At 39.3% G+C, this 27,978-nt stretch overlaps 1 protein-coding gene across 3 annotated transcripts in view; it reads right to left on the reverse strand.

The window, feature by feature from the left end:
• Positions 1 to 27,928, reverse strand: part of FBXO25 (F-box protein 25) — a 50,652-nt gene extending 22,724 nt beyond the window's left edge. Inside the window, exons 1-3 of one of the 3 annotated variants that reach the window (XM_021391039.1) lie at positions 27,795 to 27,928; positions 25,186 to 25,762; positions 2,284 to 2,427 (exon numbers count right to left, since the gene is read on the reverse strand). In XM_021391039.1, coding sequence (XP_021246714.1) covers positions 2,284 to 2,420 — 137 coding nt within the window. In that variant the 5' untranslated portion in view covers positions 2,421 to 2,427; positions 25,186 to 25,762; positions 27,795 to 27,928. Of the gene's footprint in view, positions 1 to 2,283; positions 2,428 to 5,142; positions 5,229 to 6,619; positions 6,749 to 25,185; positions 25,763 to 27,794 lie in introns of those variants that run through there. The other 2 variants (XM_021391038.1, XM_021391037.1) reach the window with 2 other exon arrangements.

The raw sequence follows: 27,978 nt of genomic DNA on the forward strand, positions 1-27,978 counted from the left end.
CTAAATGTTTCTATATCTGGACAATTCCTGAGTTAAGTGCCTGCACCAAACAATGTTACAACATGTTTGTCAAATACTAAAGTCATCCGACACTGATAGACATCCGAGGACTCCTATCCAGTGCTAGAAGAACTTTTGTGAACACCACAGATCACTTAGAGAATCAGATGAGAGATACCAGAACCACAGATGAATACCCTGCCAGCCCAATCCAATCTCAGCTGTCCTTGCTTTGAGTTGGGTCTTTGAACCAGACGACTTACAGAACAATTTAGGTAGGAAAGGACTTCTGGATTTTGTATAGACATTAATCAGCATTTACCAACAGAAGTTAACTTGCAGATCCAGAGTTCTCAAGTTGTAGAAAAATACTACTATTCCCAAGCAGTGCTGTTATGCCAAGAAGTACTAACTTGAACACCACAGTTTAGATTTGCACAATATACATTTTAAACAGCATCTATCAAAGCGACAAAGAAATAGGACTACGGAATATGGTGCGCTTTGGCTTTGCTAAGTAGGAGACATGCAAGATGGAAAACTGGGGAATTACTACAGATGAGGCCATCTGTTGCAGACTAGGGTGGTTCCCAAGTTTGGGATTCTGACAAGTTGGCAAGCAAGCCTAAGAAATTCAAATTATGCAACATCTCCGATATCACACTTATTTTTTTTTAATCCAGAGCATTTCACAGCCAGTCCCTTCATATTCATATTTTTTTAATCCCAAACTTCAAGAATCTCATACCTTCTCAAGCACTTTATTTATACCTGTTTCTAGCAATACAATTCCCAGAGAGTTCAACAGTAAGATCCTTCAAAACTAAGGAAAAAATTGAATATTTCTGCTTGAAGAAACAGTAAAGTCTAATTTAGCTCTTTGAAGAAAATATTCCACATGTGTATGTGTATACACACATATATATATACACACACTGACAAAAAAAATCAACAATCAGGATCAGAAAAGCAAAACTCTTCCTTTACAATGATATTCACAGAAATGTGAATCACTTATGTCATACTTGCCAAATATTCATTAAAGCAATCTACAAAAAAACAAGACTTTATTAGCTGTGCAAGTAACCATCAAAATTAGACTTCATTTGCCAATAAAAGACTTATGAAAGAAAAAAAATTTTCTGAATGTATCTAAGGCAACTTTTTCCTCTCAGATTTAGTAAAAGTTCTTCCAGACTGTGTTTTTTGTATCCACAGCAGCCAGACTGTGTGGGGGGAAAAAGCCCAAATGGCATCAGTAACAGATGAACACAAGAAGTAAAGGCATGAAGGAAACATTAGCTTGAGACATTGCGGTCTTGTCTCCTGCTCTGGAGATATTCAAAAGCCACCTGGATGTGATCCTGGGCAATGCGCTCTCAGTGACCTTGCCTGAAGCACGGAGGGTTGGATTAGATGATCCCAGGTGGTCTCCTCCACCCTCAACCTCTTTGTGATTCTGTGAGACAAGCTCAATAGTAATTCTTCACTGCTTGATTACATTTGAGGTTCATTTCACAAATTTAGAAAACACAGGTGTATGAGTAGAGCAAGTTCTAGCTTGCCAGTAAATTCCCACTAGATCAGATCACTTTCTCTATCATTTACTGGACTCACAGTAAAACACTGAATGTTCCCTTTTCTCATTATGATCACATTAAGCTGGAATTTATAACCAAGAATGTTATCCCTAAAAATTACTTCTTGGCAAAGGCACAAAGCAGGAATCTGTTTGGACAAAACCATTTCTATCACACCAGTCTGCGGGCATCTGCCATCAAAATTATTTTATTTCCCTCTCAATCTACCTAATATGGTTATCGCTCATTCTGCAGGGGCATATATGGACAAACACAGTGCTAGGTGACTGCCATAAAACTACCATGAGTCATGCTTTTAGAAAAAAGGCATCACAGGACTACCATAAATGGGTCTGATCCACCACACAATCAACAGAAATGTTTCATTCATTTCAAGGTAACATTTCAATATGCTTGCTGCATTTGCAACTTATAGATATTGCTTTAATCTTAAGAAAAAAAGAACAACGCAACCACGCAACATAGAATGAGGTTCAGCTGCCAACAAAAGCAACTCATGAAATAGTGACAAAAAGATGGACAGTCTCCAGAGGGGAGATAGATAAACAAAGCACACAGCTGCATCTGTATGCTTCACACACAGAGAGGAAGTTACCTACCACAAGTTAAGTCAATCGCTGCCTTCCCACCTGCTATTAAATAAGAATTGTGGTTCTGCATGAGTTATTAGTAAATAACTTACACAGTGTGACTGATGTCATTAAGCTGACTGTTCCCACTCTGAAGCGCATGTCCGAAAGGTTCAAATCGTTTCCATCCATCTTCTGTTTTAACCCACCTCCATCCAGGAGATCTCCAGTCTTGGCCCAAAAATGGCATGGTTTCTCTACGAGGAGCAAGAAGATGGGGTAGTATTTAACTATTAACAAAAACTGCAAAGTTTGTTATAACAGTTCTCTAACATTGAAAAACCAGTAGTGGGATCACATTGTAGAAATAAAGTTCTCTGTACAGCATGCTGTCAGTTTCAGTAGTTCCCAAGTACACTTTTGATTCCCTAACCTCATTCCTTTTGTACTTCAGCTTTTGTTAGATTGAAGTAGGCTTCATAGTTCTTTCAAGGATAAGGAAAATAATTTCTGCAGTCCACGAAAAGAGGTGATAACAAACAAGGCTAACCACGGCAGAGCAGATTACAGAGGACTCAAACTACTGATTTTTGAGACCTGACTATTAAATGGTTGTTCAAGTCCAATTAGCTCAAATCAATGTTTCTCCACTTATTCTTTTTCTCCTGTAAGCCCTCTAAATACCAAGATGCACTACACTGTGTACAGTGATGTTTCAGTACATGATTTTTCATTTTTCCAAATATTTTCAGATTTGTTATTAAAGTGTTTTAAAAGAGGTTATCTCCCTAGCTAGGCTATCACCTGGATACTCAGGACAAATGGAGACGGCAGAATAACATCAATTGTTAACTACTGAATTTCCTAGAAAGAGATGCAAGTCAGCACAGGTATACCATAATACAGAGTTCCATCACCCTTTTTCAAAACAGAGGGTCACTTTTAACACATGAATGCTAAGAATTTGAAGAAGGCATTTTTCTACACTGTAAAGAATCTGAGCTTGCTACCTTCTGCCATCTTCTTCCCATTCATGGCATACATACTGTTCTTTATTTTGACCAGATGTTAACAGATGTTTCAAATATGAAAACACCAATGCTTCATTCATAATAACAATGCGTTTTCTAGCATTTCTTCAAGTTGAAAAATATTAGACCAGATCAGTCAAACATCATTGTGAATTTATTTATCCATTCACACTCTTGACCAGTATCTATCCAACATGCTAGTTAGGGTAGGAGAAGAAACAGAAGGATGAAAAAACCTCATGAAATACAAGCTGAGACATTTTCTCTTTAATTAAAGAAAAAGAAAAAAACATTCCACAACATACCACACAAAATGAGGTGTGCTGTCAAGCCCCTGGCACTGATAAAATTCCTCTTGCTATTCGCATCTCAGCCTTCCTCTGAATCTGACAGGAATCATTTCCAAAGCTTACCACATCCTTCCCTCCAACCACCACAAACTCTATTCATGTGTTTCTTCCCTATCTTGTTGGTGATTACTAAGAAATATGTATCATAAACCGCTTTTCTTCCACTTGTTTAGAATGCCTCTCATTTAGACTTTGTCTTTACAATAACCATTTAAATAGCAGGTGTTCATGAGTACATTTCAAAATAGCATAGCTTGAAGTATTTCAACTCCCAGCAACATAAGCAAAAATTTTTTTTAATAAATATTTACAGGTAAAAAACAACAGAACGAGACTAAGAAAACAGCAGAAGAGCAAACAGAATTTTGAACTATGTCTAGAGATACAGAGCTCATGGACTATTTCTAGTCAGCAATTCTGTTATAAGTCAGAAACATTATTTAGGTACACCTCATCAGTCCCAAAAAGTTAAAAACTAGGGTGAATTCAGAACTATAGAGATAATAGGTTGAAGAAAAAAGAAAGAACTGTGGGGAAAAGGAAATAAACACTTAGAAGATACGCTCGCAGCAAGGTGGAATGCATATTCTTACAAGTTAACAGGTAAGATAAATATAAAGGAAAAGTTTCCTGAAAACACCACAAGAAAACATCAAAAACTTTGTTCTAGAGGATGGCAGTAGCAGGAATCCAAAGCCAATCACAATTTACAGAATAGCCTTGTTAGTATGTATTGAAAGTTCTTGAATTTCAGAAAAAGATAGCACATTTACCAGTGGCATGATAATTTGAAACTATGTATAACTTCCTCCTGTGGAGCCATACAGGCACTTAAATAACATGCTCCAGCACACACATGCTCTTAACTAGGCTATCTTCCAGACCTTTACGATGATTTGGAAAACTGATGGTCTTTCTTTGGAAGGTTTCAACACAGAATAAAATTTCTCTATCATCTGTCTTTTAAATAATGACATTAAGCACTTTCAAAGTAGCAGTAGCCACAAGCACACCCACCAAGACCACCAATGCCTGCTCCAGAAATCCTGAAAAACTGTACTTAAGATAGATCTCAAGGAGACATGGATAATTCTTCCACATAGAATCGTTAACAGTTGAAAAGACCACTAAGATCATCTAGTCCAACCATTCACCTATCACGACCATACCACTAAACCATGCCACTTAGTGCAACACTTCCATTTTTCTCAAAAACCTCTAGAGATGGTGACTCCACCACTTCCCTTCCCAGCCTGCTCCAATGCATTACCACTCTAAATTTTTTCCCCCAATATCCAACTTGAACCTCCCCAGCACAAATTAAAGCTGTTACCTCTCGTCCTATCACTAGTGTTTAGTATGTTCAGTACAGTATCAGTCAAAAGTAAAAAGCTATTAAAAAGATCAGATTACCTTAAACTTAAAAATTTGTGGAAGATTACAGAAAGTCAGCAACTCTGTGAGGCTGGTACACGTTGACCTATTTATTTGTCCCCCTAAAAACAGACATTCTTAGTCCAAGACATAGTCTCACTATCACACAAACCAAGAGTATATATTACTTGAGTAGCAATTCCAGAACAGTACTCACATGGATAAGAGGCTGGGGTTCTTTAACACTCAAAAGGACTTCTGTTATTGATACTGAGCAATTTGTTAATCTTTCCAAAGCAATGACTGTGGAGAAAATAATATGAGGCTGCATAAAGAAAAGAATTAAGGGAGCGTAACCTGGTCTTATTGACCTGGACATGGTTTAGCAATAGGACTCCAAAGGTCAGGCTGACAGTTGGACTTAACAATATTGAAGATCTTTTCCAACCTAGATGATTCTATTGCCATTATCTAGCAACAGGGACTTAACAGAAGCCATTGCTTGTATTTAACTTACTCCTGAAGCCAAATAAGAGCAAGGGTTCTTTACTTTGCATCATACAACTTTTCCTCAGTTGGGTGGCAAAAAAGGACAGAGGAGACAAGAGCCACAAGAAAGAAGCATGGAAGGAATCGCACAGAAGCCTGTGTAGGGCAGGCTTAGTACAGCCTGAGATTAACTGCACTAGCCACCCACCCTCTTGTAAGGGAGCTCTGTTTAATAGGAGGTTGGCGATGTACCACAAAAGTAAATGCTACTACAAAGATATGCATGACTGTGGCAAGACATCCTATTACTCTGCCACTCTACTAGAGAAAGTCTCTTCTGTGTATGTATTCCTATACTACAGAACATATAATTATGACTCAAACCATTCCTGTTATTCAATAGCAAGACCGTACGATCTTAAGGTCCCTTTCAACCCAAGTCATTCTATGATGGGACAAGTCAAGGCTCTCATGTTTCCTAGCAATCCAACAGCATACCCTCCCTTGCAGCCCTAACATTACCTTTTCAGGAGCTCAACCTTCAGGAGGAACTGGCCTTTCACACTCACGCTACATGCAGGTGATGTTCTTCCAGCAACCAGCCCTATCAGCCTCTATGACTCAGAGGTCAGAGTCCAACTTGACTTCACCCCCAGACCATGTTTCTTTATATGGAATAGCTGCCTCAAATCAAGCCTTGAAGTGCTGCAAAGCACTGATTCAGCACCTCAGCTTCTCCTCTTCGCACCCCAATTCCACCCCTTGTTTCCCCATATGGTTATTTAAGCATACCCAGGCTGTTCAGTACCCATTTTCCAAGAAGCATAGATAAATGCTCCTCCCCTTCATCAGGCTTCCTACCTGAAGCTTTTCCCCTCTTCCCTGCTGCTGTCCTTTGCTCAACCCAACCCTCTCACCCTCCTGCAGCCCCTGGTACACCCATACTACACTCCCCCAGACAGGCTCCCCACCCTCAACCTCATACCCAGCATCGGCCCATTCCGCATCTCACCCCGTTCCATGCCACCGCAGCTCCACAAGATCCACTCCCAAACCCCTCACACCACGTCTGCCCACACCCACCACCAAGCCTCCCCCTGACTCACGAGACTCTCACAAACAGCCCAAGCGGCCTCCTACCGCCTACTTCGTACACAGCCCCCTCCCCGCCAGCCAGCCAGCCAGCCGGCCGGCCCGCCCCATACCTGTCAGCGGCAGCGAAACTCCCCGCAGCGCGATGGACGCAGGCCGCGGGACTATTGACGGAAGTAACATGGGGCCGCGCTGCCCCCGCCCCCGCGCCGCGCTGATTGGCCGCCGGTCGCGGCGCTTGTTGCTACCCGGCAGCGCCCTCCTCCATTGGTGGGATGGGGCGATGGCGTCAGCGGCGGGCGGGGGCCGGGCGCGAGCGGGAAGCGGGGCGCACGTGTCAATGTTTTGCCGGCGAGAGGGGCTGAGGGGGCGGGGTCGCGGCCGCCTCACGGCGCCCTGCCAGTGCCTCGGCGGGCGTGGTGCTGGCGGGGTGTTGTGCCGGGAGGCCCGCAGGAAGCCCCTAGGAAGCCAAGTCCGTGCAGCTTCTAGCTTCTGGGAGCTCATCATAGAATCACAGAACGGTTTGAGTTGGAAGGGACCCTTAAAGACCATCCGCACCAACCCCCCTGCAATGAACAGGGACACCTACAGCCAGATCAGGTGCTCACAGCCCCGTCCAGCCTGACCTTGGTTGTCTCCAGGGCCAGGGCATCCACCACTTCTGAGGTGGTGAATGTATGTCACAAATACCTCTTCACAGCAAAAACTTTGCTTTTAATAAGCTCCAATAGTACATAGCCCAAGAAACAAAGCACTCAGCAGAGACAACAAGGAGAGGCTTTTATCTTCCTAAGTTGAACACTAAGGCACAGTTTAATGTTGTGGAAGACCACACTGTCAGCCTGCTTGCCACAATACAACCATTGGAAAGAGTTTCCTAGCCTCATACTGGATAAGAATGTGAGATAATATTGGCAGTTTTATGCCAATAAACTGTTTTTGGGGCCACACACTCTCTCATAATTGTCAGCCTTGCTAACCCCCATCTCTTATTTCCTTACTTATTTCAGCTAGCCTGGGTTCTTGCTGGTATCACTGGCTGCTGTTGTCAGCCTTCAGCCTAACATAGCTAGCAAGACAGGTGAGTCCACCTACAGTCATCCTTCCCTTGACTGAACAATTCTGTCATAAATATGTCTTAACTTCCAGTAACTTGTGGTACTCCATGAAAGACCCTTTCTTGCTCCTTTGGATATTGATCTAGAGAACTCCTTTGTGTTAGGGAAAAATCGTTTTGCCTGCAGGTTTTTTCCCTACTTTCTCTATGCCTATTGAGGAGTTGTATGGAGTGTGAATGTAAAACAAGTACACAGTTACCATATAGCCCTGATCTTTTACTGCAGGTGGGATTTGACTAGCGGAACATCATGAGCTGTCCATCTAATCCCAGAGTGATACAGATCAAAAAACATGGTGAAGTACTCTTGTATTTAGCTGAGGATGAGGCATAGTTAAAGCACTGAAAGAGAGTAAGCTTCCAGGGCAGAACGTGCAACAAACACTCGAATACTCTTGTCCATATTCTTAAAGAAAGTAAGCAAGTTGATAAGGGACATCTTCTGGTATTTGTCCTGCCCTAGTCTCAGAGTTGCTAGGTCAGTGCCACCATGGTCACTATAGCAAGTCTAGGAACAGGAAAAAAGACAGAAATAAACTTTGCTGTATAGAAGCCTGTCACCTTCCAATCCCATTGGATGCCACTTCAACATGGAGAAGGATTTTGTTAAATGTTGCCCAAGCAGTAAACAGTGTTACTGTGCAGAGCCTTTGAGGGCCAGAGAAATTAAGGGACGTGTGGACATGCAAGCCATTTGCAAGCCATGTCTTTCATGTGGCACCCACAGAACTGGTACTCACACCGTTTAATTATCCAGCCCATCCAAGGGCTGGTACTCCAGCCAAATGCCTCATGCCTTAGGAAGGATACAATGTGAAAGGAGGAGGCAGAGGCTGCAGTGAGGTGTTTCTTGTACCATTTTTTTTTTTCTCTCTTATGGATACTAGAAGAGCAAGGACAAACATGTCCCCCCAGCTTGGCTAGCCACACTTTTTGATTTGCACTGCAAATTTATTGAAGTCATGAATAGCTGAGACACATAAGTAGCTAGGTTTTCCATGACAATTCCTCTATTTCCTGAATATTCCCCACCACTCAGCCAGTTGTTACTGTATTTTCACTGATGGCTTCAGTATATTTATATAAACTGTATATTAGAGAGAGCTGCAACAATGTGTAAAAAAAAATAGTACAGTGTCACTTGTAATAACTTAAAGATTTTATTTATATGTGCATATGTTCCAACTGTATCAAAATCTTGTGCTAATTTGACAAGAAGATGTAGTGTTTATTGCCCATAGTGTTGATCCATCCTCTCTATTGGACGTGTAATTTTAGCTCTCTATACTCCTGACAGAAGGTAGTTATCTACTATTTATACTATTCATCTGCCTTTTTTTTTTTTTCCCTAAATAAAGCTGATATATTTTCAAACAAGCAGATTTATAAATATTTTCTTTTTTAAAGAATAATTGTTAAATTGTTAATCAGATTCTATCTTGAGAGTCCAATCTCCTAAAATATGTGTAGTGTCTATGTTAAAATATATATAAAAGAAAATATATTGTTAATTTTGGTGGGATTTCAAACATAAAAATAACAATGAAACTTGGAGACAGTAAAGACAAATCCAATCAGCAATGAGCAATTTATTCTTGAGTAACTTAGTAATGTTTGACACTGCTGTGCTTCAGACATTCTTCGTACAATTCTATGTGAATTTTTCCTTTCTAGTGTCACAGTCCTCATCTGGGCCTTCTCTATTATGATTTATTAATAGTAAAGCAGTTTGAACCTTTCGTACTGGAAATTGAATAAACTGGTCTGCAGCTTGACTGTAATTGCTTTTGATTATTTCAGAAGGATGTAAAGTGAAGATTGCATTAAATCCATATGTTCTCAGGTTTTACAGTTTGAGTAGTTACCCTGGTTGTTGGTAGCAGGCCTTGTGAGTTGTATAGGTGATGCCCTCTGGATCATCTTCACATTAACAGGAATTTAGGAGAACTAAATAAGATGGCAAATTCCATCTCTCTCATTTATTTCCTGTTAAACTACTTAAATTATGACTTCTATCTAATAAGCCACAGCAAAAGGGAATTATCTAAATAAACTCTTTCTCTAATGAGCTTGTACTGATAGAAAGCCAAGGTATTTTGATACGAAGTTATTTTGCTTGTAAGAACTGAGATAAGATGAAAAGCAAAAGAAATTGTGTAACGGAGCATGGCTTAGAATAACCTCCTGGAAAAGGTGAAGCAGTTTTTCATCTGCATTCTTGTTACTTGAAACATGGTTTGCAAATATGCATCACGTTTAATGGATTCTGATATTTCTGAGAAATCATCTGAGTATGAGGGTTGTCGTAGATGCAAATGGCTTTCTTGCCTTTGGGAGAATCATTTTCAATTTGCTGAGTAATCACTATACACATTTCAAAGAACAGAATAGTTGTGCCAAATAACACCAGAGCCCAATTCAGTTACTTAGTAACATTTAATGCTAAAAAGAAAGGAAAGAGTAAAGTGTTGTGAATGCAATAACATCATTAGACAGCAGAAGGGAGCTTAAAATGGTAATGAAAGCAGAAGTCATAGCATTTTATAGGTAAGCCAAAACTAGAGAAGAACACATAATCCAAGCAGTTACAGTTTTTCCAAGGAGCCAGTTACTTATAATTTCATTTTTCAGGAAAGCTTCCAACTGGTAAAAAAAAAAATAGCAAAGCTTGGACAAAAGCCTATTTGTCCTGACTCTTATTTAATGTGTGATTTCCAGTGTATTACGAAGTTATCCTGAGCTCTCTTTTGTGGCTGGCATCAGTTTTTTTTCCAAATATTTGCCACCAGCACTGCCAAAACAAGAGGTAATTGTCTTCACTATTCTCCCTAAATTATGAGAAAGTAAATATATAAGGATGAGTCTAGGTACGTAAAAGACCATCCCCCTCCCTGGAGGTTTGCCTGCTGGGTCTCAGGACCAGCTCAGGGTGATGTAGCCCTGGGCAGCCCCTTTCCCTCTGGGAACAGGGGTCAGTGCTGTGAGAAGCAGCCTGGCCTGACCATGGACCCAATGATCTGGTTGGTCCTGGCCATTGCCTGTGAGCCTGCCTTTTTGTCTCTGGCCTCCCCCTCATTTCCCAGCTCCCCAGTAAGAAACATTTCATGTAAGCTTGGTGAACAAGTGAATTCACATATAGGGATTTTTTCAGCAAGTTACTAATAATTACATTCAAATGTTGATTATTTTTTAGCAGAGATTCACCAATCAATGTTGAGTGTCAAATAGTAGCATAAAGGATGTTTTATTATGTAGTAATTCACAGCTAATTGTAAAAATATTTTGATTGGAAGAAACACTATATCATGTAGGGCAAAGTATTTTGAAAACTAATAATTATTCTTAGGAAAAAAATGGTAGCAGTTCACTAGGAAATAACACTAAGGGAGAAATAAAAGTTTCAGTGTCACAATGAAGAACATGATTTTAGTTGAACTCCAGAGAAACAATCTGAAAAACAGCATGTACCATATCTTGAGACGAATCTTTAATTGAAAGCACTGGGACACCAGCAGAAATTACACCATTTGATCAATGACAGGTTGGATACTGCAGCTAAGTCATTCACAGTGGGCAAAATCTGAGATCAAAACAGATTTAGAAAAGAAATTTTCATTTTTCAGATATAAGCTTTGTTTATATAATTGAGATAAGTAAGAGAGGAAATAAACTAGGAAATTTCTGTATGGGATAGATTTGTGTAGTTGTTCAAGCTATAGGAATTGGTAAGAAATGATTTATGAATTGAAGATCATTACTTTTGTGCTAAAGAAGGATGGTGAGGGATTTCTTAAAATTCTACATGAAGCCTTTATTCAGAAATACAAAATAAACAAAGCTAAATGAAGTTTTAGGAGGAGACTTGCTGTACTGGTAAGTTATCAGCTCCATATTTGTATGCATCTACAGAACCAATGGTTTCTTTTAGATTAGTGGTTTCAAATGTGTTCATAAATGAAAGTGACTGCTGCTGCAAAAACTAGGGGTATACAGCTAAGAGAGGACACAAATCAAACCTGAAGACAATGCTAAAATGATTAAAATAGACATAAAATTAATCTAGAAATGTAAATATATCTAACCTGTATAGAACAGAGGTTCTCCCTTCTTTTCTTCTCTTTCAGATTTTCCCATAGGAAGAATTGGAACACAGATATCTAATTAATTTTAAATAGAATCTTAATCATTATACAGGAGATGCTTTGTCATACAATTGAATCTGGCTGAAGGGAACTGAGTGAGAACTAGTAGAGGTAAGAGGAAGGCTAAAAAAAATAGTGCTTTACTGTTCTACAACGTGATATGCACTGGTGATTCAATGTTCAATTAAAGGAGACGGCTAACAGAACTGCTAGCTGCAAAGGGTTTATTTCCAGAGGAGGAGAGGAAAAGGCTAAAGGGAGAAAGAAAGCTAGGGAGTTTGTAGAGAAATTAGATGTGCATCAGTTTGGCTGAACCTGACTGATCAATAGATTTGCACAAACAGTAAGCAGTCTCAAACATACTAGCAATTAAGTTGAAAAGACGTGGAGGATTGGGGAAATATAGTAAAAGCGCAAATGCTATGTCTAATTGTCCTGGTTTTATCAGTATTCCAAATGAAGACATCATGCAACAGGCTGTTTGGGTGCAGAGGCACAGTGCACTGTGAGCTGTGTTTCCTGGTTTCCCTAGCAGCCTCGCATGAGTTCTGTTCTCCAGGAAGAAGATACACTGGGATGTACTGCATTTCCTAAGAGCCTCCATGTGATTTCCGATTCTGGATAATGGGGGAAGAGCTCTTTTGACTTTTTCAGGAGTTGTGTTTTGGAGGGCTTGCCTACAAAGACTCAGACTCACTCTCTCTCTCCTCTGGTTTTATTTTTGGTTTGTTTTGAATTATTACTCTTAATTATTCCGTATTATCTCACATTCATTTTAATAAATTAGTTTCTCCTATCTCAGTTGGGTTTTTTCCCTCTTCCTTCCCCCACATCCTTCTCCTGAGAGCGGAGAGGGTTATCGTGTGATTAACTCTTCAAACTGCAACACTAACTAAAAAAGAAAAATAGGAAGAAGAAATTAAAGCTTATAAACAAAACTTCAACTTCTGATAGAAAAATCTGGAAGTCACATGTTAGTGAGCTGGAATGTATGCTTAGTAGGTAACTGGTAGACAATAGGAAAATGGTAGACAATCAGAATCTGGGGGGCTCTCTAGGAATGGGAAAGATATGCTAAGAATAAAAAATGACCTTGGAAATGTATTCTGAAAAACAGAATGAAATTCATTGCAGATCTCGTTTTAGTCATAATTAAAATACTGTCCACATTACACTTATATCTAGAAATTTGTCTGTGAAATAATCATGGTTTAATAGAGTTGCATTAAAAAAAAACCTAAAAAAAAAAAAGCATGCAAACTAAATTAATAATGCTGTGAGATGTCTTAATCTCAATAGCAGAAGATTTATCCCATAGAACAATAACATTATTTGGAAAAACAGGACCATTCAGGGAATAAAAAGGAAAGCATTTTATAGAAGGAAAATTAATGAGTTTTACTCTGCTTGTGCTTGCACCCCTAAGTAATAATTGTGGTAGTCAACTTACATTGCCTTATTTGTGGTGGTGTGAGAGCAGAATCTGACTGTCTGCTTTATCAACAGATGTAATGAAAGCCAACAAACATTTTAAACTAAGTATTTCATCTACATGAAATGCAGAATTCAAACTTAGAGTAATTCAAGGTAAGACTAAATGTGTTCTTCTTTTACACAAGCATTCACTTATTGTGTTTTAGCATACAGGTGTTGATGAAATGAGGTTCTAGTTTCATAAATGTCCTGCCTCAAGTTTACTTTCTGAAATGAAATGCATGTGCATGGTAAAGAAGGAGAAAAAAGTATTATACAAAAAAATTTTGTTTCAAAACCCATAAAATTGTGTCTTTCCACAGACACAAACAGACTACGGATTTATTTCTAAATTGAGCTAAACAATTTCTTACTACAACTACTTTGGTTCTATACCTATGGTTTTTTTGAGAACTAGAGATTCTTCCATTCTTACTGGAGATATTCCCTGGGAAATTTTGCATGTTAAACTGAATGGCTTAATTTCTTTAGATTTTCATAGTTTTCCATTTCCATCAAGTATTATGTTCTTGCAGTTTTGACAAGGTAAATGAGGGGAGTAATCTAGAAAAAGGAGGAACAGAGTGTCTGAGATAAAAACAGTTACTTCTATAGAGGTAGACAAGAGAATTAGGGTTTGGGGATCATCAGATGTTGAACACTGGAGCACTGTAAATTCTGCTGGCAAGTGTGTCTGCTTCTGTGGGATGCATGCTTTGTCCTGATGCTCATTTTTTATTACAAAGGTAGTTAGTGCCCTGGGTTATGTTTATTACCTCATTCTAAGATTTAAAACAAGAAGAAAATTATGTGACTTTTTGACAAGAAATGATGTTTTGGTGGCTTTGGGGCACTGAGTCATCAGAGACTCTTTGTGTATCAAATTGGTTTTTAATGGCTTCTTTCCTTGAGATGTGTTATTGCTGCCATTAACAGTGACAGATAGATGGATACGGTTTATGCTTTCATCCCTTTCAGGTGTCCTATTATGCCTCTGAATCCTTCTATTATTCATTCTCTCCTTTCTGAGTTATGATGGCTTTATCTTCAAAAACACTGTTCATTCTTGAGCTCAAGGCTGTTTCTGGATGTAGCTGGAGGGAGTCACTATCATATTTAAAGTTCATCACCTCCTCATAGCAGCTCTCAATTAGTTGGTTTTGTGTTTTATTTCTCCTAGTCCTTGTGCACGTGTAAACCCTCCTATTAGACTTTTATGAGAAATAAATGGTGGTTATAATTTACATATTGTCACTTGTTTCTGTTAGAGTGATTTGCAGTTTTGCTGAAAGAGAGTGACACCAATGGATTACCAGCCTGACCCAGAGATGAAGCAGAAAACAAGCTGACAAAATCCATAGCTGGTAGCATATTACAGTGATGAATTTCAGAATAATTTTAGCCCTTCCCGGAAAGATGTGAAGATCAGTGACTCTAGTCAATAAAAGTAAAACCTGAAGGTTGATTGCTATATAGTTTGCTGCAAATGCAGGTAATTTAAATATTCTGAAATCTAGCAGAAATTAATATATGACCAGTAATTCTAAACCTCAACACTAGCAGTCCTCATGACTAGTAGTCCTAATAATCTGTGGTTGTAAATACGTTCCTTTGGTAGTGCTAAACAGAGAAAGCCTTATAAAGTAATATAACTTGTGAAATTGGAGCACGATATACATTTATGGTCCTTATTCACAGTCTTGTTCACCATTTAATTATAGCCCCTAAATTCAAATTGCCCACTGAAGAATCTGAAATGCTAGATTTTTAGTGTTACTGTGAATTTGCCCTGTAAGGCTTTATGGGTTTAACTTACTGCATTTGGTTATTTGTTCTTGGCTTACTATACTAATGTGAACACCACATTGTGTGACAGCCTTTCTTAAGTGCCATCCAAACCTCAGGGGAGTCAAGGAGGATTTTGACCTTTATTTCACAGGAAATGAATCAGGCTTGTTTATACAGGAGAAAAGAAATTAGATATATGCTAGTGCAGCTGTAAATTTATAGCTGAATTCAAAGCCAGTCTAGTACTAGAAACAGTCATGAAAGGTCTAGGAAAATCTTAGGTTAGTTTCTTTTTTTTCTTTTTTTTCTTTTTGCCTTGAAAGAATGAAGAAGCAAAACCAACATTTTATTTGGAGTCACAAATAGATTTCTGCATAGCCCTTGGGCACAGTGCAGGACTCCTCGGCCGTCACTTTATCCAGTTGTCAGCAATGTTTAGAGCTATTGACTCTATTTTTCTTCTTTTGGTTGCTGGAAATTTTGATTATGATATTATGGCATATTAGATGTAAAATCTATGGAAAGGGATAAGAATGTCAAAGGTCTTGTGCACAGCAAAATTCTTTTTACAGAGCATAGGGCTGGAAGACACGTAGACTTCATTTGTTATTTGAAAGACAAACAATATTGAAATAATTAAATCATTTCACAAGCCTACTAAGATAAAATGACTCATTAACACCCATACTGGACTAGAGAAGCAGCAGGAAGTGAGTAATGTACCTTTCAAATTGGAAATTTATGCCAACAAGTACCAACAACAAAGTGAATAGTCCTGCTGATAACATCAGGCATGCTATTTAGACTAACTTTGCGCAGCTAGATGTATAGTTATCCTATCATCTAGAGCCAAGGATCACTTACATATTTTTCTCGTGCAAGCACCCAAGTTATATGAACATAGCATTTACTGATCAACTGTTCATACACAAAGGAAAAATAAATGGCTTTAAAGCTCCAAGAAAGGAGCAGCAGCCGTGGTTCTTTGATTCTCATTTTTCTTTGCTTTCTTCTGTTTCTTTCTTCCTATTCTGAATTTCTAGGTTTCAGGCACTGTACATCCCACACTGCTTCTTAATAAAAAACAAAGGACTTTCATACGCACACACAGTAGACAACTGTGGGCTGGTGGCCTAACTTCTTTCAGTTAGCTTCTGGGTTCTGTGGAGACTTTCACTCTTCCCAATTTTGACCTGAGAGAAAGGCTCCCCTGGACCAATATTGTCTCCCTGGAATGTGGTTATTCTCCAGTTGCTTTGTTGTTTTTCTTTTTGAAAATAAGGTATTTAGCACCTGAATCATCCTGTGGGTCCTTTGAAAATACTAACAGAATCATAGAATCATTAAGGTTGGAAAAGACTAAGATCATCTAGTTCAGCTGTCAGCTTATCACCACCATGTCCACTGAACCCTGTCCCTCAGTGCAACAACTACCCTTTTCTTGAAAACCTATACTCACAGTGACTCCACAACCTCTCTTATAATTATTATTATTACTAATTATTATTATCAGTAATAATAAAATTGTACAGAGTGGCTTCATTCACATTTTTATCTGAGGCATCCTGGAAAACTAATTTCAGGACAAAATGGGATACTTTTACATCAGAGTAATGAAAGAAGTATCTCAGATCTTCTCTGGTGTACATCAGCAGTATCCCTTGAAGAGAGCTTTGGGTGCATATAGTTCTTAAAGTATCCTGTGGAGCACATCTCCTGTTGTGCGGATCTGACGCTCTGCAGTCCCTTGATGTTCCAGCTGCTTTTACAGTGATGGCACTTGGTAGAAAAGACAACCTGAAGGAGAGCTCCTAAGGATCCTTCTCAGAAAACAGAATGCAAGGCCATGTGTAAGAGCAGTAAGTAAATCAGAAAGATGTGCTGTCTCTAATTGTCTACATGTAAGCATTTATTTGGAATGGGCTGCCCAGAGAGGTCGTAGAGTCTCTGACCCTGGAGGTGTTCAAGGAACGTTTAGACGTTGTGTTGAGGGACATGGTTTAGAGAGAACTAATGGTGATAGGTGGACGGTTGGACTGGATGATCTTGTAGGTTTTGTAGGTTAACCTTGATGATTCTATGATTCTATGATTTTGGCCAGAACTGAAGAATTTAATGTAAGAGGGGAAGTCACTCCTTATTACTCTTTATTGCAGTAGGTTTTTACAAGGAACTATAATCTGGAGCCAGCCATGTATTTTATCTTTTGTGACTTACATATGTCCACTTCTGTGATGTACTTGGAAAAGCCAAAAGGAGGCTGAAAGGAAGTTTGCCTAAGTAATGGCAACAGAATGGCACATTGTAGGATTCTGTTTTAGGTGATCTTCAACACATTTACATAGATCAGTACATTTAAAAGTACATACTTAATTTGTGCTATGTATTGTGATTGCACTGGTAAGTAATTACTGCTGTTAACCTCTAACCTTATGTTAATTCTACAGCTTTGAGAGGATGCAGAGGTTACCTATCGATCATTAGAGTTATCACATCATTCTGATTTACATGTCTGGAAGATATTAAAATTTGTTGTTGCTAAATTTGAATAGTTAATCACTTTCCTGTATTCATCTATATTAAAGAGATCATTTCCTGATTAAACTTACTGACAGTTCTAAAATGCAAATGCATGCCATATACTATTTTCTGTGTCTATTTTTCAGCACAGATATTTTATGTATTTAATTAAATTAAAAAAAATTGTGAAGGAGCATGTCATTTACACTACCTGTGTCAGAGAGTGTAAGTCCTAACTGGAATAAAGTGATATTGCTGAGATGAACCGGCCTCAGTAACTTTGATAAGAATTTGGCAGGGTGAAGACTGGCCCCAAGGTACTTTTATTCTGCAAAATAATAAGTAGGAGCTGCATCATCTCTTGAATACAATTTATATTATTCCATTACACTATGGTTCTATCACACTGGAAAAGCTGTTTGCCAAAATATCTGCACCCAGCATCAGTTGAAACCCCAAGTTACTGATCCCAACATTTATGGATGTGGGGACAACAAGATTTATGGAGCAGATTGTCTTGAGGAAGATCATGCAGCATTTGCAGGACAACCGGCGGATCGGGCCCAGCCAGCATGGGTTTGTGAAGGGCAGGTCCTGCTTGACCAACCTGATCTCCTTCTATGATCGAGTGACCCTCCTGGTGGATGAGGGAAAGGCTGTTGATGTGGTCTACCTAGACTCCAGCAAAGCCTTAGACACTGTCTCCCACGGTATTCTCTTGGAGAAGCTGGCAGCCCGTGGCTTGGACAGCTGCACTCTGTGCTGGGTAAGGAGCTGGCTGGAGGGCTGGGCCCAGAGAGTGGTGGTGAATGGAGTTAAATCCAGCTGGCGACCAGTCACGAGTGGTGTTCCCCAGGGGTCGGCGCTGGGGCCTGTCCTCTTCAATATCTTTATTGATGACCTGGATGAGGGCATTGAGAGCACCCTCACTAAGTTTGCAGACAACACCAAGCTGGCAGGAAGTGTTGATCTGCCTGGGGGTAGCAAGGCCCTACAGAGAGATCTGGACAGGCTGGATCTCTGAGCTGAAGCCAGTGGGATGAGGTTCAACAAGACCAAGTGCCGGGTCCTCCACTTTGGCCACAACAACCCTAGGCAAAGCTACAGGCTTGGGGCAGAGTGGCTGGAAGACTGTGTAGAGGAAACGGACCGGGGGTGCTGGTCGACGCTCGGCTGAGCATGAGCCAGCAGTGTGCCCAGGTGCCCAAGAAGGCCAGTGGCATCCTGGCTTGCATCAGAAATAGTATTGCCAGTAGGAGTAGGGAAGTAATTGTCCCTCTGTACTCAGCATTGGTGAGGCCACACCTCGAGTACTGTGTCCAGTTTTGGGCCCCTCACTGCAAGAAAGACATTGAGGCCCTGGAGTGTGTTCAGAGGAGGGCGATGAAGCTGGTGAGGGGTCTGGAGCACAGGCCTTATGAGGAGCAGCTGAGGGAGCTACAATTGTTTATTCTGGAGAAGAGGAGGCTCGGGGAGACATTATTACTCTCTGTAACTACCTGAAGGGAGGTTGTAGTGAGCTGAGGGTCAGCCTCTTCTCTCTTGTAACTAGTGACAGGACGAGGGGGAATGGCTTCAAGTTGCACCAGGGGAAAATTAGGCTGGACATTAGGAAATACTACTTTTCTGAAAGAGTGTTCAGGCGCTGGAATGGGCTGCCAGGGAGGTGGTTGAGTCACTGTCCCTGGAGGTGTTCAAGAAACATTTAGACATTGTGTTGAGAGACATGGTTTAGTGTGGTTATTGGTGGTTGGTGGATGGTTGGACTGGATGATCTTGTAGGTCTTTTCCAACCTAGCTAATTCTATGATTCTATGATTCTATGATTTAACTTACATATTTTTAAATAGCTCCCATTGGTTTGTCAATTCAGTATCAATCACATCCCATGCCTCCTACAGCAGTTGCATGCCAGAGTATCACAGAGTCACAGACTGTCCAAGGTTGGAGAGGATTTCTGGGTCTGCCTGGTCCAATCCCTGCTAAAGCAGAGACATCCAGAGCTTTGTGTCCAGCATCATGTCTAGGTGGCTTTTGAAGATCTCCAGGAGGGAGACTGTACAACTTTTCTGGACAACCTATGCCAGTGCTCCATCACCCACACTTCTAGAACAACAACTTCTAAGTACTGTTTACAGGATCATAGAAGGTAAACTAGCATTGACAATACTGCCTGAAGTCCAGTGCCTTTCCTGTGAGGATGTTTCTACCCATAGTTTTTCCCTGCGTAGCAATATGGTATGATTATCATGAGATCTGGTGCAACACCAGGTACTTGGAGTGTTCTGATATAGCAGCCTTCTTGAATGGTAAGGGAGCTGAATGACCTCCACATTTGCTTATGGTACAGATCTAGAAATCTGGAATTTTTCCCTGGGTGAAGGAGACAGGGACAAAGCACACTGTTCTTATTCTCATCACCTAAGACCACTGAATGCTTACCTCCTTTTAATCGTATTGTAACCAATATAAATGTAGTAGTAAGTGAGCAAGCAGGTTAATTATAAAGAGATTAAGTGAGGATTTTTCAAGTGTGTCTGTACTGGGCTGAAGAATTTCTTTTTGTATCAGAAAAGTTAATGAATCAAGACCAGTTTGAACCTTACTTGAGGCTATCCATTTAACTTAGTGCAGTAGCAGTACTGAACTGGTTTTTCTTTGTTTTTGTTTTTGTTTTTGTTTTTGTTTGTTTGTTTTTTGCTTTGTTTTTACAATATTTTGTAATATGCGTGTACTTTGAGCATCAAGAGAGATGATAGCACAACCTTCACAGCTTCCAGCACAGCAAGAATGTAAGGGGCCAGTACTGGCAGTGTTGGGAGTGGAAGGGAAGGATAGACTGATGAATTCTAGTGGCAGCAGTACTTCAGTGACTAAAGCATGGAGTTCAGAGGATGGAAACACATTAGGCAAGTGCTATATACTTTCACAGCATAATCTATCATGCATCTTCTTTTCCTTGGATGAAATCGCCTTTTAGCAACATCAGCACAAATATCTGGAAGAAGACAGAGAAGAATATGGCTTGCAGTATTTCACAAAAAAAATTGCTTCAGCAGAAAGCATGCCTTTTCATTTACCTTCTCAGCCAATCCTTATAGTTAATCACAGCAACTAAGCGCCATGCTGTTCCATATGGAAGCACAGTAACAGTGGTACAGAAATATACACACATACGAGAGAGTCACAGGAATCCTGAGACCTGGGAGCGTACAATTAATAGCCAGGCAGGAGCACATCATGAAAAGAGAAGAAAAAGTTGCACATTCCTTGAATCTTACTTTTTCCAAGACACTCTCTCTTTTGGCTTAAGCTTTCACCTCATGTGCTCCTTCATGTACCATTGTGCTCCATAAGTTTTAGCTACTTGATAGAGTAAGCAGCAGTAGCATGAAGAATGCAGTTCTGAACTCACTGAAAGCAATGGCAAGATTCCAGTGGAATATGGCATGCCAAAAATTTTCTTCTAATGTGGGTTCAGTTCCATGAAAATGCTGGCTTAAAAAAACAAAAAACCTGTCTGCTCTTTTTCTGAATATTACAGGAAAATACCACAACAGTATCCCTTTCCTCTAGTTATTTGCTGTTATAATTAATTGTTGGATTAAATTGTGCTTCAGGGTTCCAGACCTAATGGGATTGTCTTGGCAGCTTTGCTGTATCTTCACTTTAATCAATAATGTAATCAAATTGTCCTTGCTCCTCCAGTGTTCTCACTCTCTTGGAGTGATTAGAAAAGATTTAGAAGATACTACGTGCCCTCAGTGAGTGCATAACTCCAAATCTCATTACCATTTATGAGGAATATTCAGAACAGGACTACTTAAACAAGAGGCCAAGTCTCAGTTTGGACTGTTTGTAAATTTTTTTCAGACCTCATGAGAGTGAGTTAAGGTAGGATTTGTCTCATTTCATTTAGTCGTTTCCATCGTAAATATCTTCACCCAATCCTAGGCACTAGAAGAGGCCCCAAGCTGCTGGAGTTCAATAAACCTTTGGACAGTGCTCTCAGACATAGGATTTGAATTTTGGGTGGTCCTGTGTGGAGCCAGGAGTTGGACTCAGACATGCTTGTGGGTGATATTTGTGCTTGTATGAGCTTTCTACCTATTGCTGTTTATATACTCAGTGGGGGGAAATAGGCAATTTAAAGGCATATCAATGTTTTTACCTGTTTTACATCTTTACTTCGGGATGAGATCAATTGAAAGGACTCACGTCTTTCCGATGACTAGCAAAGGACTCTAAAAGGTAAATGTCTGTGTAGTAAATATACACAGTTAGGTGATGTTTAATCCCTCTGTGATCACCTGCAGGAGATCCTTTATTCACTCCAGTTACTGAGGAGCAATTTCTCTTCCCACCTTAGCTCCCAGAGGGTGTACCATGGCTAGGTGGCTGATTTGAAATCACAAGTATTGTTTCCTAGCTGATCTTGAAGAAATCAATGTTAGTAGAGGCATTTAAAAATATATGCCCGAACCTTATGAAAATGGAACTTTAAATACACTGCTGTTTTTTGACACTAGGTGGCAACAGTACACATTGGAAATAAATATTTCTCAAACTGTAAAAATAAACATAACTTAAGGAATGAGCAAAATAAGTATAATAAAGAGAATAATAGAGAATATTTTTTGTATCAAATTGGAAAAAAATCAAACAGTATTTAAAAGTAACATATGTTTCCTCTATCAAGATATAAAACCTAAAGAAACTCTGATCTAGATCTGGTAGTCCTATGTTTGAAACGTTTATTGTTAATTTGAGTTAGAATGTGCCCTCCCATAAATAAACATTTGTCTGAGATTCACCAATCTACCCAAAGGTTGCATGTAACTTTTACTGACTGGATAAGTCAAGAGGTTCTGAAGGCTAAAGTCTCTACTCCTTTTAGGCTTGAACTAGTCAGAGTATGCAAAAACCTTGAGAGCAATTTTGTTTTATGATTAAGTACACTTGTAGAATTTACGAATCAAATTTTCATTTCCAGCTCTGCAACAGAGAGTTATAGTCAGTGCCCTTTATCTTTTAAAATACCATTCAATCTTGGGAAAAAAAAAGAAAGAAAAGAAAAAAGACTGTAGAGAGCTGTAATTGTGGCATTAGTTTGGGAGGAGAAATTGCAGTGGCACTTCTCCTTTTAGCGTGGTCTAAGCCTTTTTGTTTGGTCGATGTCATTAGCCAGTGCAAATGAAGAGGACACTGCGATTTTTTGATACTGGCAGCAACTTTTCCTGTCCTGATGCACTTGATATACCACATAGGGGAGGTAATGTGGGGGTGTTTGCATGGGAATTCACAGCTGCTCAGGGAAACTTCCCTGTTCCTCGCTGCTCATTGGTTTAAGGATAATTTCTCTGTCTTTCTCATTGTGATGAACTCTATGATAAAATTCTCCATCCCAGCTACACTGCCATTTCGATCTCCCAGTTGCGTTGTTTATGGAGCATCCCATAACTGTCGATATCCCATGAGTGCTGAGAAGTTGTTAGTTTTGTGATACCACAGTCCCACTCCTACAGTAAATGGGAACTTAGGAATATTACGGAATAGAAGAAACAACTCTTTAAGGATTAGCAAAATGTGGATGGAGTATACTCCCTAGAGTACAGATCTAGAATTTAGGCAGTGAGGGTGTCTTCGAAACTGCGAGCCACATCTGTATTGTTTTTTTCAGTGTACTCTTCCTTCTACTTTGAAGCAAGAGCTCGCTAAACATCCACTCTATTCCTGTTCAGGTCTATGCTATGGCCAGATAGTATTGTACCCAGGATTCAGGCTTTGAGCTTGTCAGTGAGTAATTCGGGGGAGAGAAATTCTGTATCACCAAGAACAGACAAACTTCTAAACCAATCCCAAAGGTTTAAAGTCCATAGAACAAATTCCAGCTCTCGTGTGACTGTGAGGTGAGGTTTGTCCTAAGGGAAATATTTTTGGAGGAGAGAAACAATGACCTTTCCTTACTGTTAGGTGAATATGGTAACTTCATAATTCATGGATGTGGAATACAAGGCAGAAAGATTAAGTGAACAGCTCAAGGCTATAAAGAAAATTTTGTATCAGAGCCTAGATCAGAAGAGAGGAATTGCTGACTCCCAGAGCTATGCTAAGATGCCTCTCTCTGTTACAATAGTCCTATAAATCATCCTAAAAGCCAACAGTAATGCTTTATGAGTCTCAGCACTGCAGATGCTATTAGTATTGTTGAGAAAGAAGGGACTTTTTTTTTGTGAATGTGCAGTAATAATCATCCTTAACTCTTATAAGCATTTATTCATGTTCAAAGCACTTAAAATCTAAATCCAGTAAAAGTGTGTTGTGCTGACCCTACCTTCCCAGGAGTGTCCTTGGGTATGCTTTTGTCTAAAGAAAAAAAAAATCTTATTATTATTTTGTAAAATGTGGTTTCCAAAGCCAATGAAAATGATCTTGCAGTCATATCAGGTTCCTCAGACTGATTCTTCTTCTCTAACCATAAGAGGTATTTATAAGACATGGTAAGTTTCTTGGTAGTAACAGAGCACAGAAGGAGAAAAAGTATCCTAATTTGAGCCTCTGTATTTCAGGATATACCTCCATTTGATTCTGAATGAGAACATCTTATTTTCTGTCTTCTTTCAGATACAAGCAATTTTCTTGTTGAATAATCTGTCTGTATGTGAGACTGATCCTGCCTAATCACCTTTCCTGAAACAGCCAGTTAGATCAGAAGGCTTGTGGTAAAGCTCAAATGATCCCTTCACTAGGAAAGGTAGAAAATCTAGGATGTTTGGGAAGAGTAGAAAGACTCTGCTAAGCATTGTAAAGTTATTTTTCCAGGAACTTTTTCTGTGTCTCTACAGAAGGGGATTTTCAGGTTGAGCAAGGGCAGACATGGTGAATACGTGTCTACATGAGCTACCCTCTTCTTTGGTGTAGGCAGCACATTAACTCTTAGGCTAGCGCATCTCGGAGGTCAGTGACTCAACAGAACACAAGCAAAACATAAAACACATACAAATCTCTCAGACGCCAGTGGGCTTTTAGCAAATATTAACTTATTTGGCTGCTGTATTTGAAGCCTTTAGTTAAGTAGTAGTATGAGTATTTTAAAGTTACTCTACAACTTGCAGACAATATTCCAGTTCCTAGAACTGGCAGGATCTAACTGGTTTCCCAAGGCTATGTACTGGGACGTGAGGACTTGGACTACAGTATTTATGGTGAAACAAGAGGAAAATATTTTGGCAATACAGCAAGTATTTTTTAACACATCTGACTATAGCCAAAAATAGGATGAATTGAAAGTAAAATAGAGGTAGAAGCAGATACCTCATACTTTAACTAATGAGATATGTTAAGAAACAAAAAGATGAAGATACCATCTTAATGTCAAATTATCTAATTTAATGTATAATGGAATAAAATATATCACAGTACACCAAGAAACCAACAATGGAAGTTAAATTCCAAACTGAGGAGATCTGAGATAAAGAGTTTTTCTGTTGTGAAAGTTCTACTGATGCCCTTCAAAGACTGTTTCTGTGCACAATTTCAACTGGCTCGGAGTAGAGGGTTTGCTGTTGAGAGGGCTGGTTTGTGCAGGGGGAACGAAATGCAACATCTGCTCTCAAGCTTAGCAGTTGAACTCACTTACCTGGCTTAGCTGGTGATTTCATTTGAGTTTCAAAAAATACTCTTTTATTCTTCTAAGTAGCAAGGTCCTCCTTCTCCCTCTGAACATCATAAGCTTCTTGGCAATTCTAAGTTAGAACACAAGTTTCCGATGTTTATGAGATGTGATGGCAGTGCTTTGCATTCCAGTGACCCTCAAGTCAAAAAATACTCTCCAGAAGTCAAAATCAGATCGCACAAATCAGCTCAGAGACATATTAAAGTCTGGTCTGCAACTGGAAAGATTACAAGACTGTGGTGTCATCTCTTGCTTTCTGTCAGCCATGAAGTGGATTGATGCTATAAAGATTCAGGTCTTGAAGAATCAGGACCAAAGTTTTATAGATTATGGAGGGCATTCGCTTATTTGAATGGGAAATAAACTAAAGTAACTTTAAGAAAGAAACAATATAAAAAGTTGCACAGATCCTCCTTCACAAACAAGCGCCATAACATCTTGTAATATGTCATCCAGATTCAGTAAGCTTTGTAATGACGCCATTATTTGATGTGGCGACAAATATGATGTCTCAGACAAAAACCCCACCATGTTCTCTCATCTGGAAAAAAAAAAGATATTTCTGTGTTGTTAGTAGGTTTTCATTCGACTTTCAGACGTGAGCTCATGCAGGAATTTAACAAAAAAATCTGCAGAGGCTTGTTTGTGTACAAACAAATGCCATAGCTCTTTACCTTGGTGTCCTCAGAAAATCATTTTTAACAAAATGCAATTTAAAAAAGAAATCATAAATGAATTCATAGATTTTTCATTAAAATTGCATGCCACATCCCAGGTCCTCTTTCACTAAAATACCGATTTTCCTTAATCAAGTGTTTATATTTAGCTAACTGCATAACTAGCTTCCTTGAAACTATCACTGTTCAAATTCATCATATCTACAATGCAAACAATGCCATGTTTTCTTCTTCTTTTAGCAATTATTTCTCTGATTTTCCTTAGTTAAATTAGGTAAGGTTCTGCAGGTCACCACCATGGCTTGGTCATAGGCACTCAGATAAAGCTACCTTTTCTCTGAAATAACTTACATACGTGTATTCTTAGCAAAGTCATTTCTCACATGCATTATAAAATCTGCCCATAAACATATTAACATAATGGAATCTGTCAAGTATTTTAGAGTCTTTAGGAGTTATCACTAAGACTCTTAAATTCTAACTTTGTTGCTTTTACAAGTCATTTCATTTTGTGTTCTTAACATATCCCAACAAGCAAGGTCTTTGTTTACATCCATGCAAAACATCCATCCAGAGTCTTGTACACAGTGCTGGTGACTGTGCAAGTCTGATCCTGCTGTCCTTCCCATGAAACAAACAACAGTGCAACTCCATCAGCCATTTATTCAGGTATTAGTTTTGAGTACTCTCCAACCCAGGAGTGATAATATAGCCCAGGAATTAACTCCAAAATGAGAGGAAGGCTGTTGTGCCAGCGAATGCGAATGGCAGATAAAAAGTGTGGTCCTAAATAATTTCACATGTGAAATAGTCCATATCTTTTTCTGAAAAAGCTGAAATAGCGGTTGCAAGGACTGGCTTGGGGTCTTGATTCTGTTGATTTCACCCTGAATATGTTGCCTGTTTTGAGTAGTATGATATTCTTTATTTCCTGACTCAGACTGACTTGAGCTGCTGCCATTGAGCAAATGCTGGAGGCAATTCCAGAAATCCTTTTTGTCTGTAGTGAAGAATGATGGATAGTTCGTAAAATGTTTAGGCATCCTCCACAGAGAAATGTGCTGTTTAGGTGTGTGGTATTTTTATCGTGATAGGTCAATACGGTTCATGTACTAAGAACAGCAACACAGGAATTACAATGCTTAAACACTGTTAGATCTGCTATCCTGTTATTACCATGTCTAAACACCAGATGTTTCAGAAAGAGATTTAATCAAGTTATTAGTAAAAATATATGTGGGTTTACTGACATTTCATGGATTAAATCCTTCTAATAATACTGGTATTGAACTATATATTTGGAATCAGTGTAAATCATCCACAGCACTTGAGATGATACTGTCGTATAAAGGCAGACTTCAAACTATTTTACTTACACAAATTCATACATTTCACATTTTTAATATGAGAATGAAATAGAAATGAGTGACCTGATCCCAGAGTGTTTGATCAAAAAGATATAAAACACTTACGGCAGCTTCATGAAGAGAACACAAAAATGCCATCTGAAAGAGTCCCCCAATGAATAAGGAAGTTAGATCAGCATAATCAGCACTTGCTTGAGCTTTTCATTTCCAGAGACTGTCATAGCCTAAGTGTAAGGTGTCGGCCTCCTGCTTTTTTTGTTTGTTTGGAAATTTTCAATGGAAACAAAGAGACTTTTTTTACAAAGAATGGGATAAAAGAGAAGTACTGTCCTCTACCTAAGGTGAATGACACTGACAACCTTTCTTCTTTGTCTGAAAAAGTATAAAGTTTTAATGTCTTTGAGGCAGTTCTTCCAAACAGGTTGGCAGGGACATTAGAAAGGAGCACTTAGCACTTTTGTCAGGCCTCCAGCTCTCAAGAAAGATAGTCAGAAAACAAGAACATAGTGATCATCTAAAAAATACTTACCTGAAAGGGAGTCTGACATCACACAGGAGCTCTGCGGAAGAAACAGAGAGAGAAAACAATTGAGGGGAGTCTGGAAGCAAAAAGAGAAAACAAAAGATCAGATTTTGTGTTCCAGCACCCTGCCTCATTCACTAGAGACTTTGATCCCTCAGGAAATGAGGCTGCTTCAGATAAGAGCCTCCTC

The sequence above is a fragment of the Numida meleagris genome, chromosome 3 (assembly GCF_002078875.1).
Source record: "Numida meleagris isolate 19003 breed g44 Domestic line chromosome 3, NumMel1.0, whole genome shotgun sequence".
In the NCBI taxonomy this organism is placed as follows: domain Eukaryota; kingdom Metazoa; phylum Chordata; class Aves; order Galliformes; family Numididae; genus Numida; species Numida meleagris.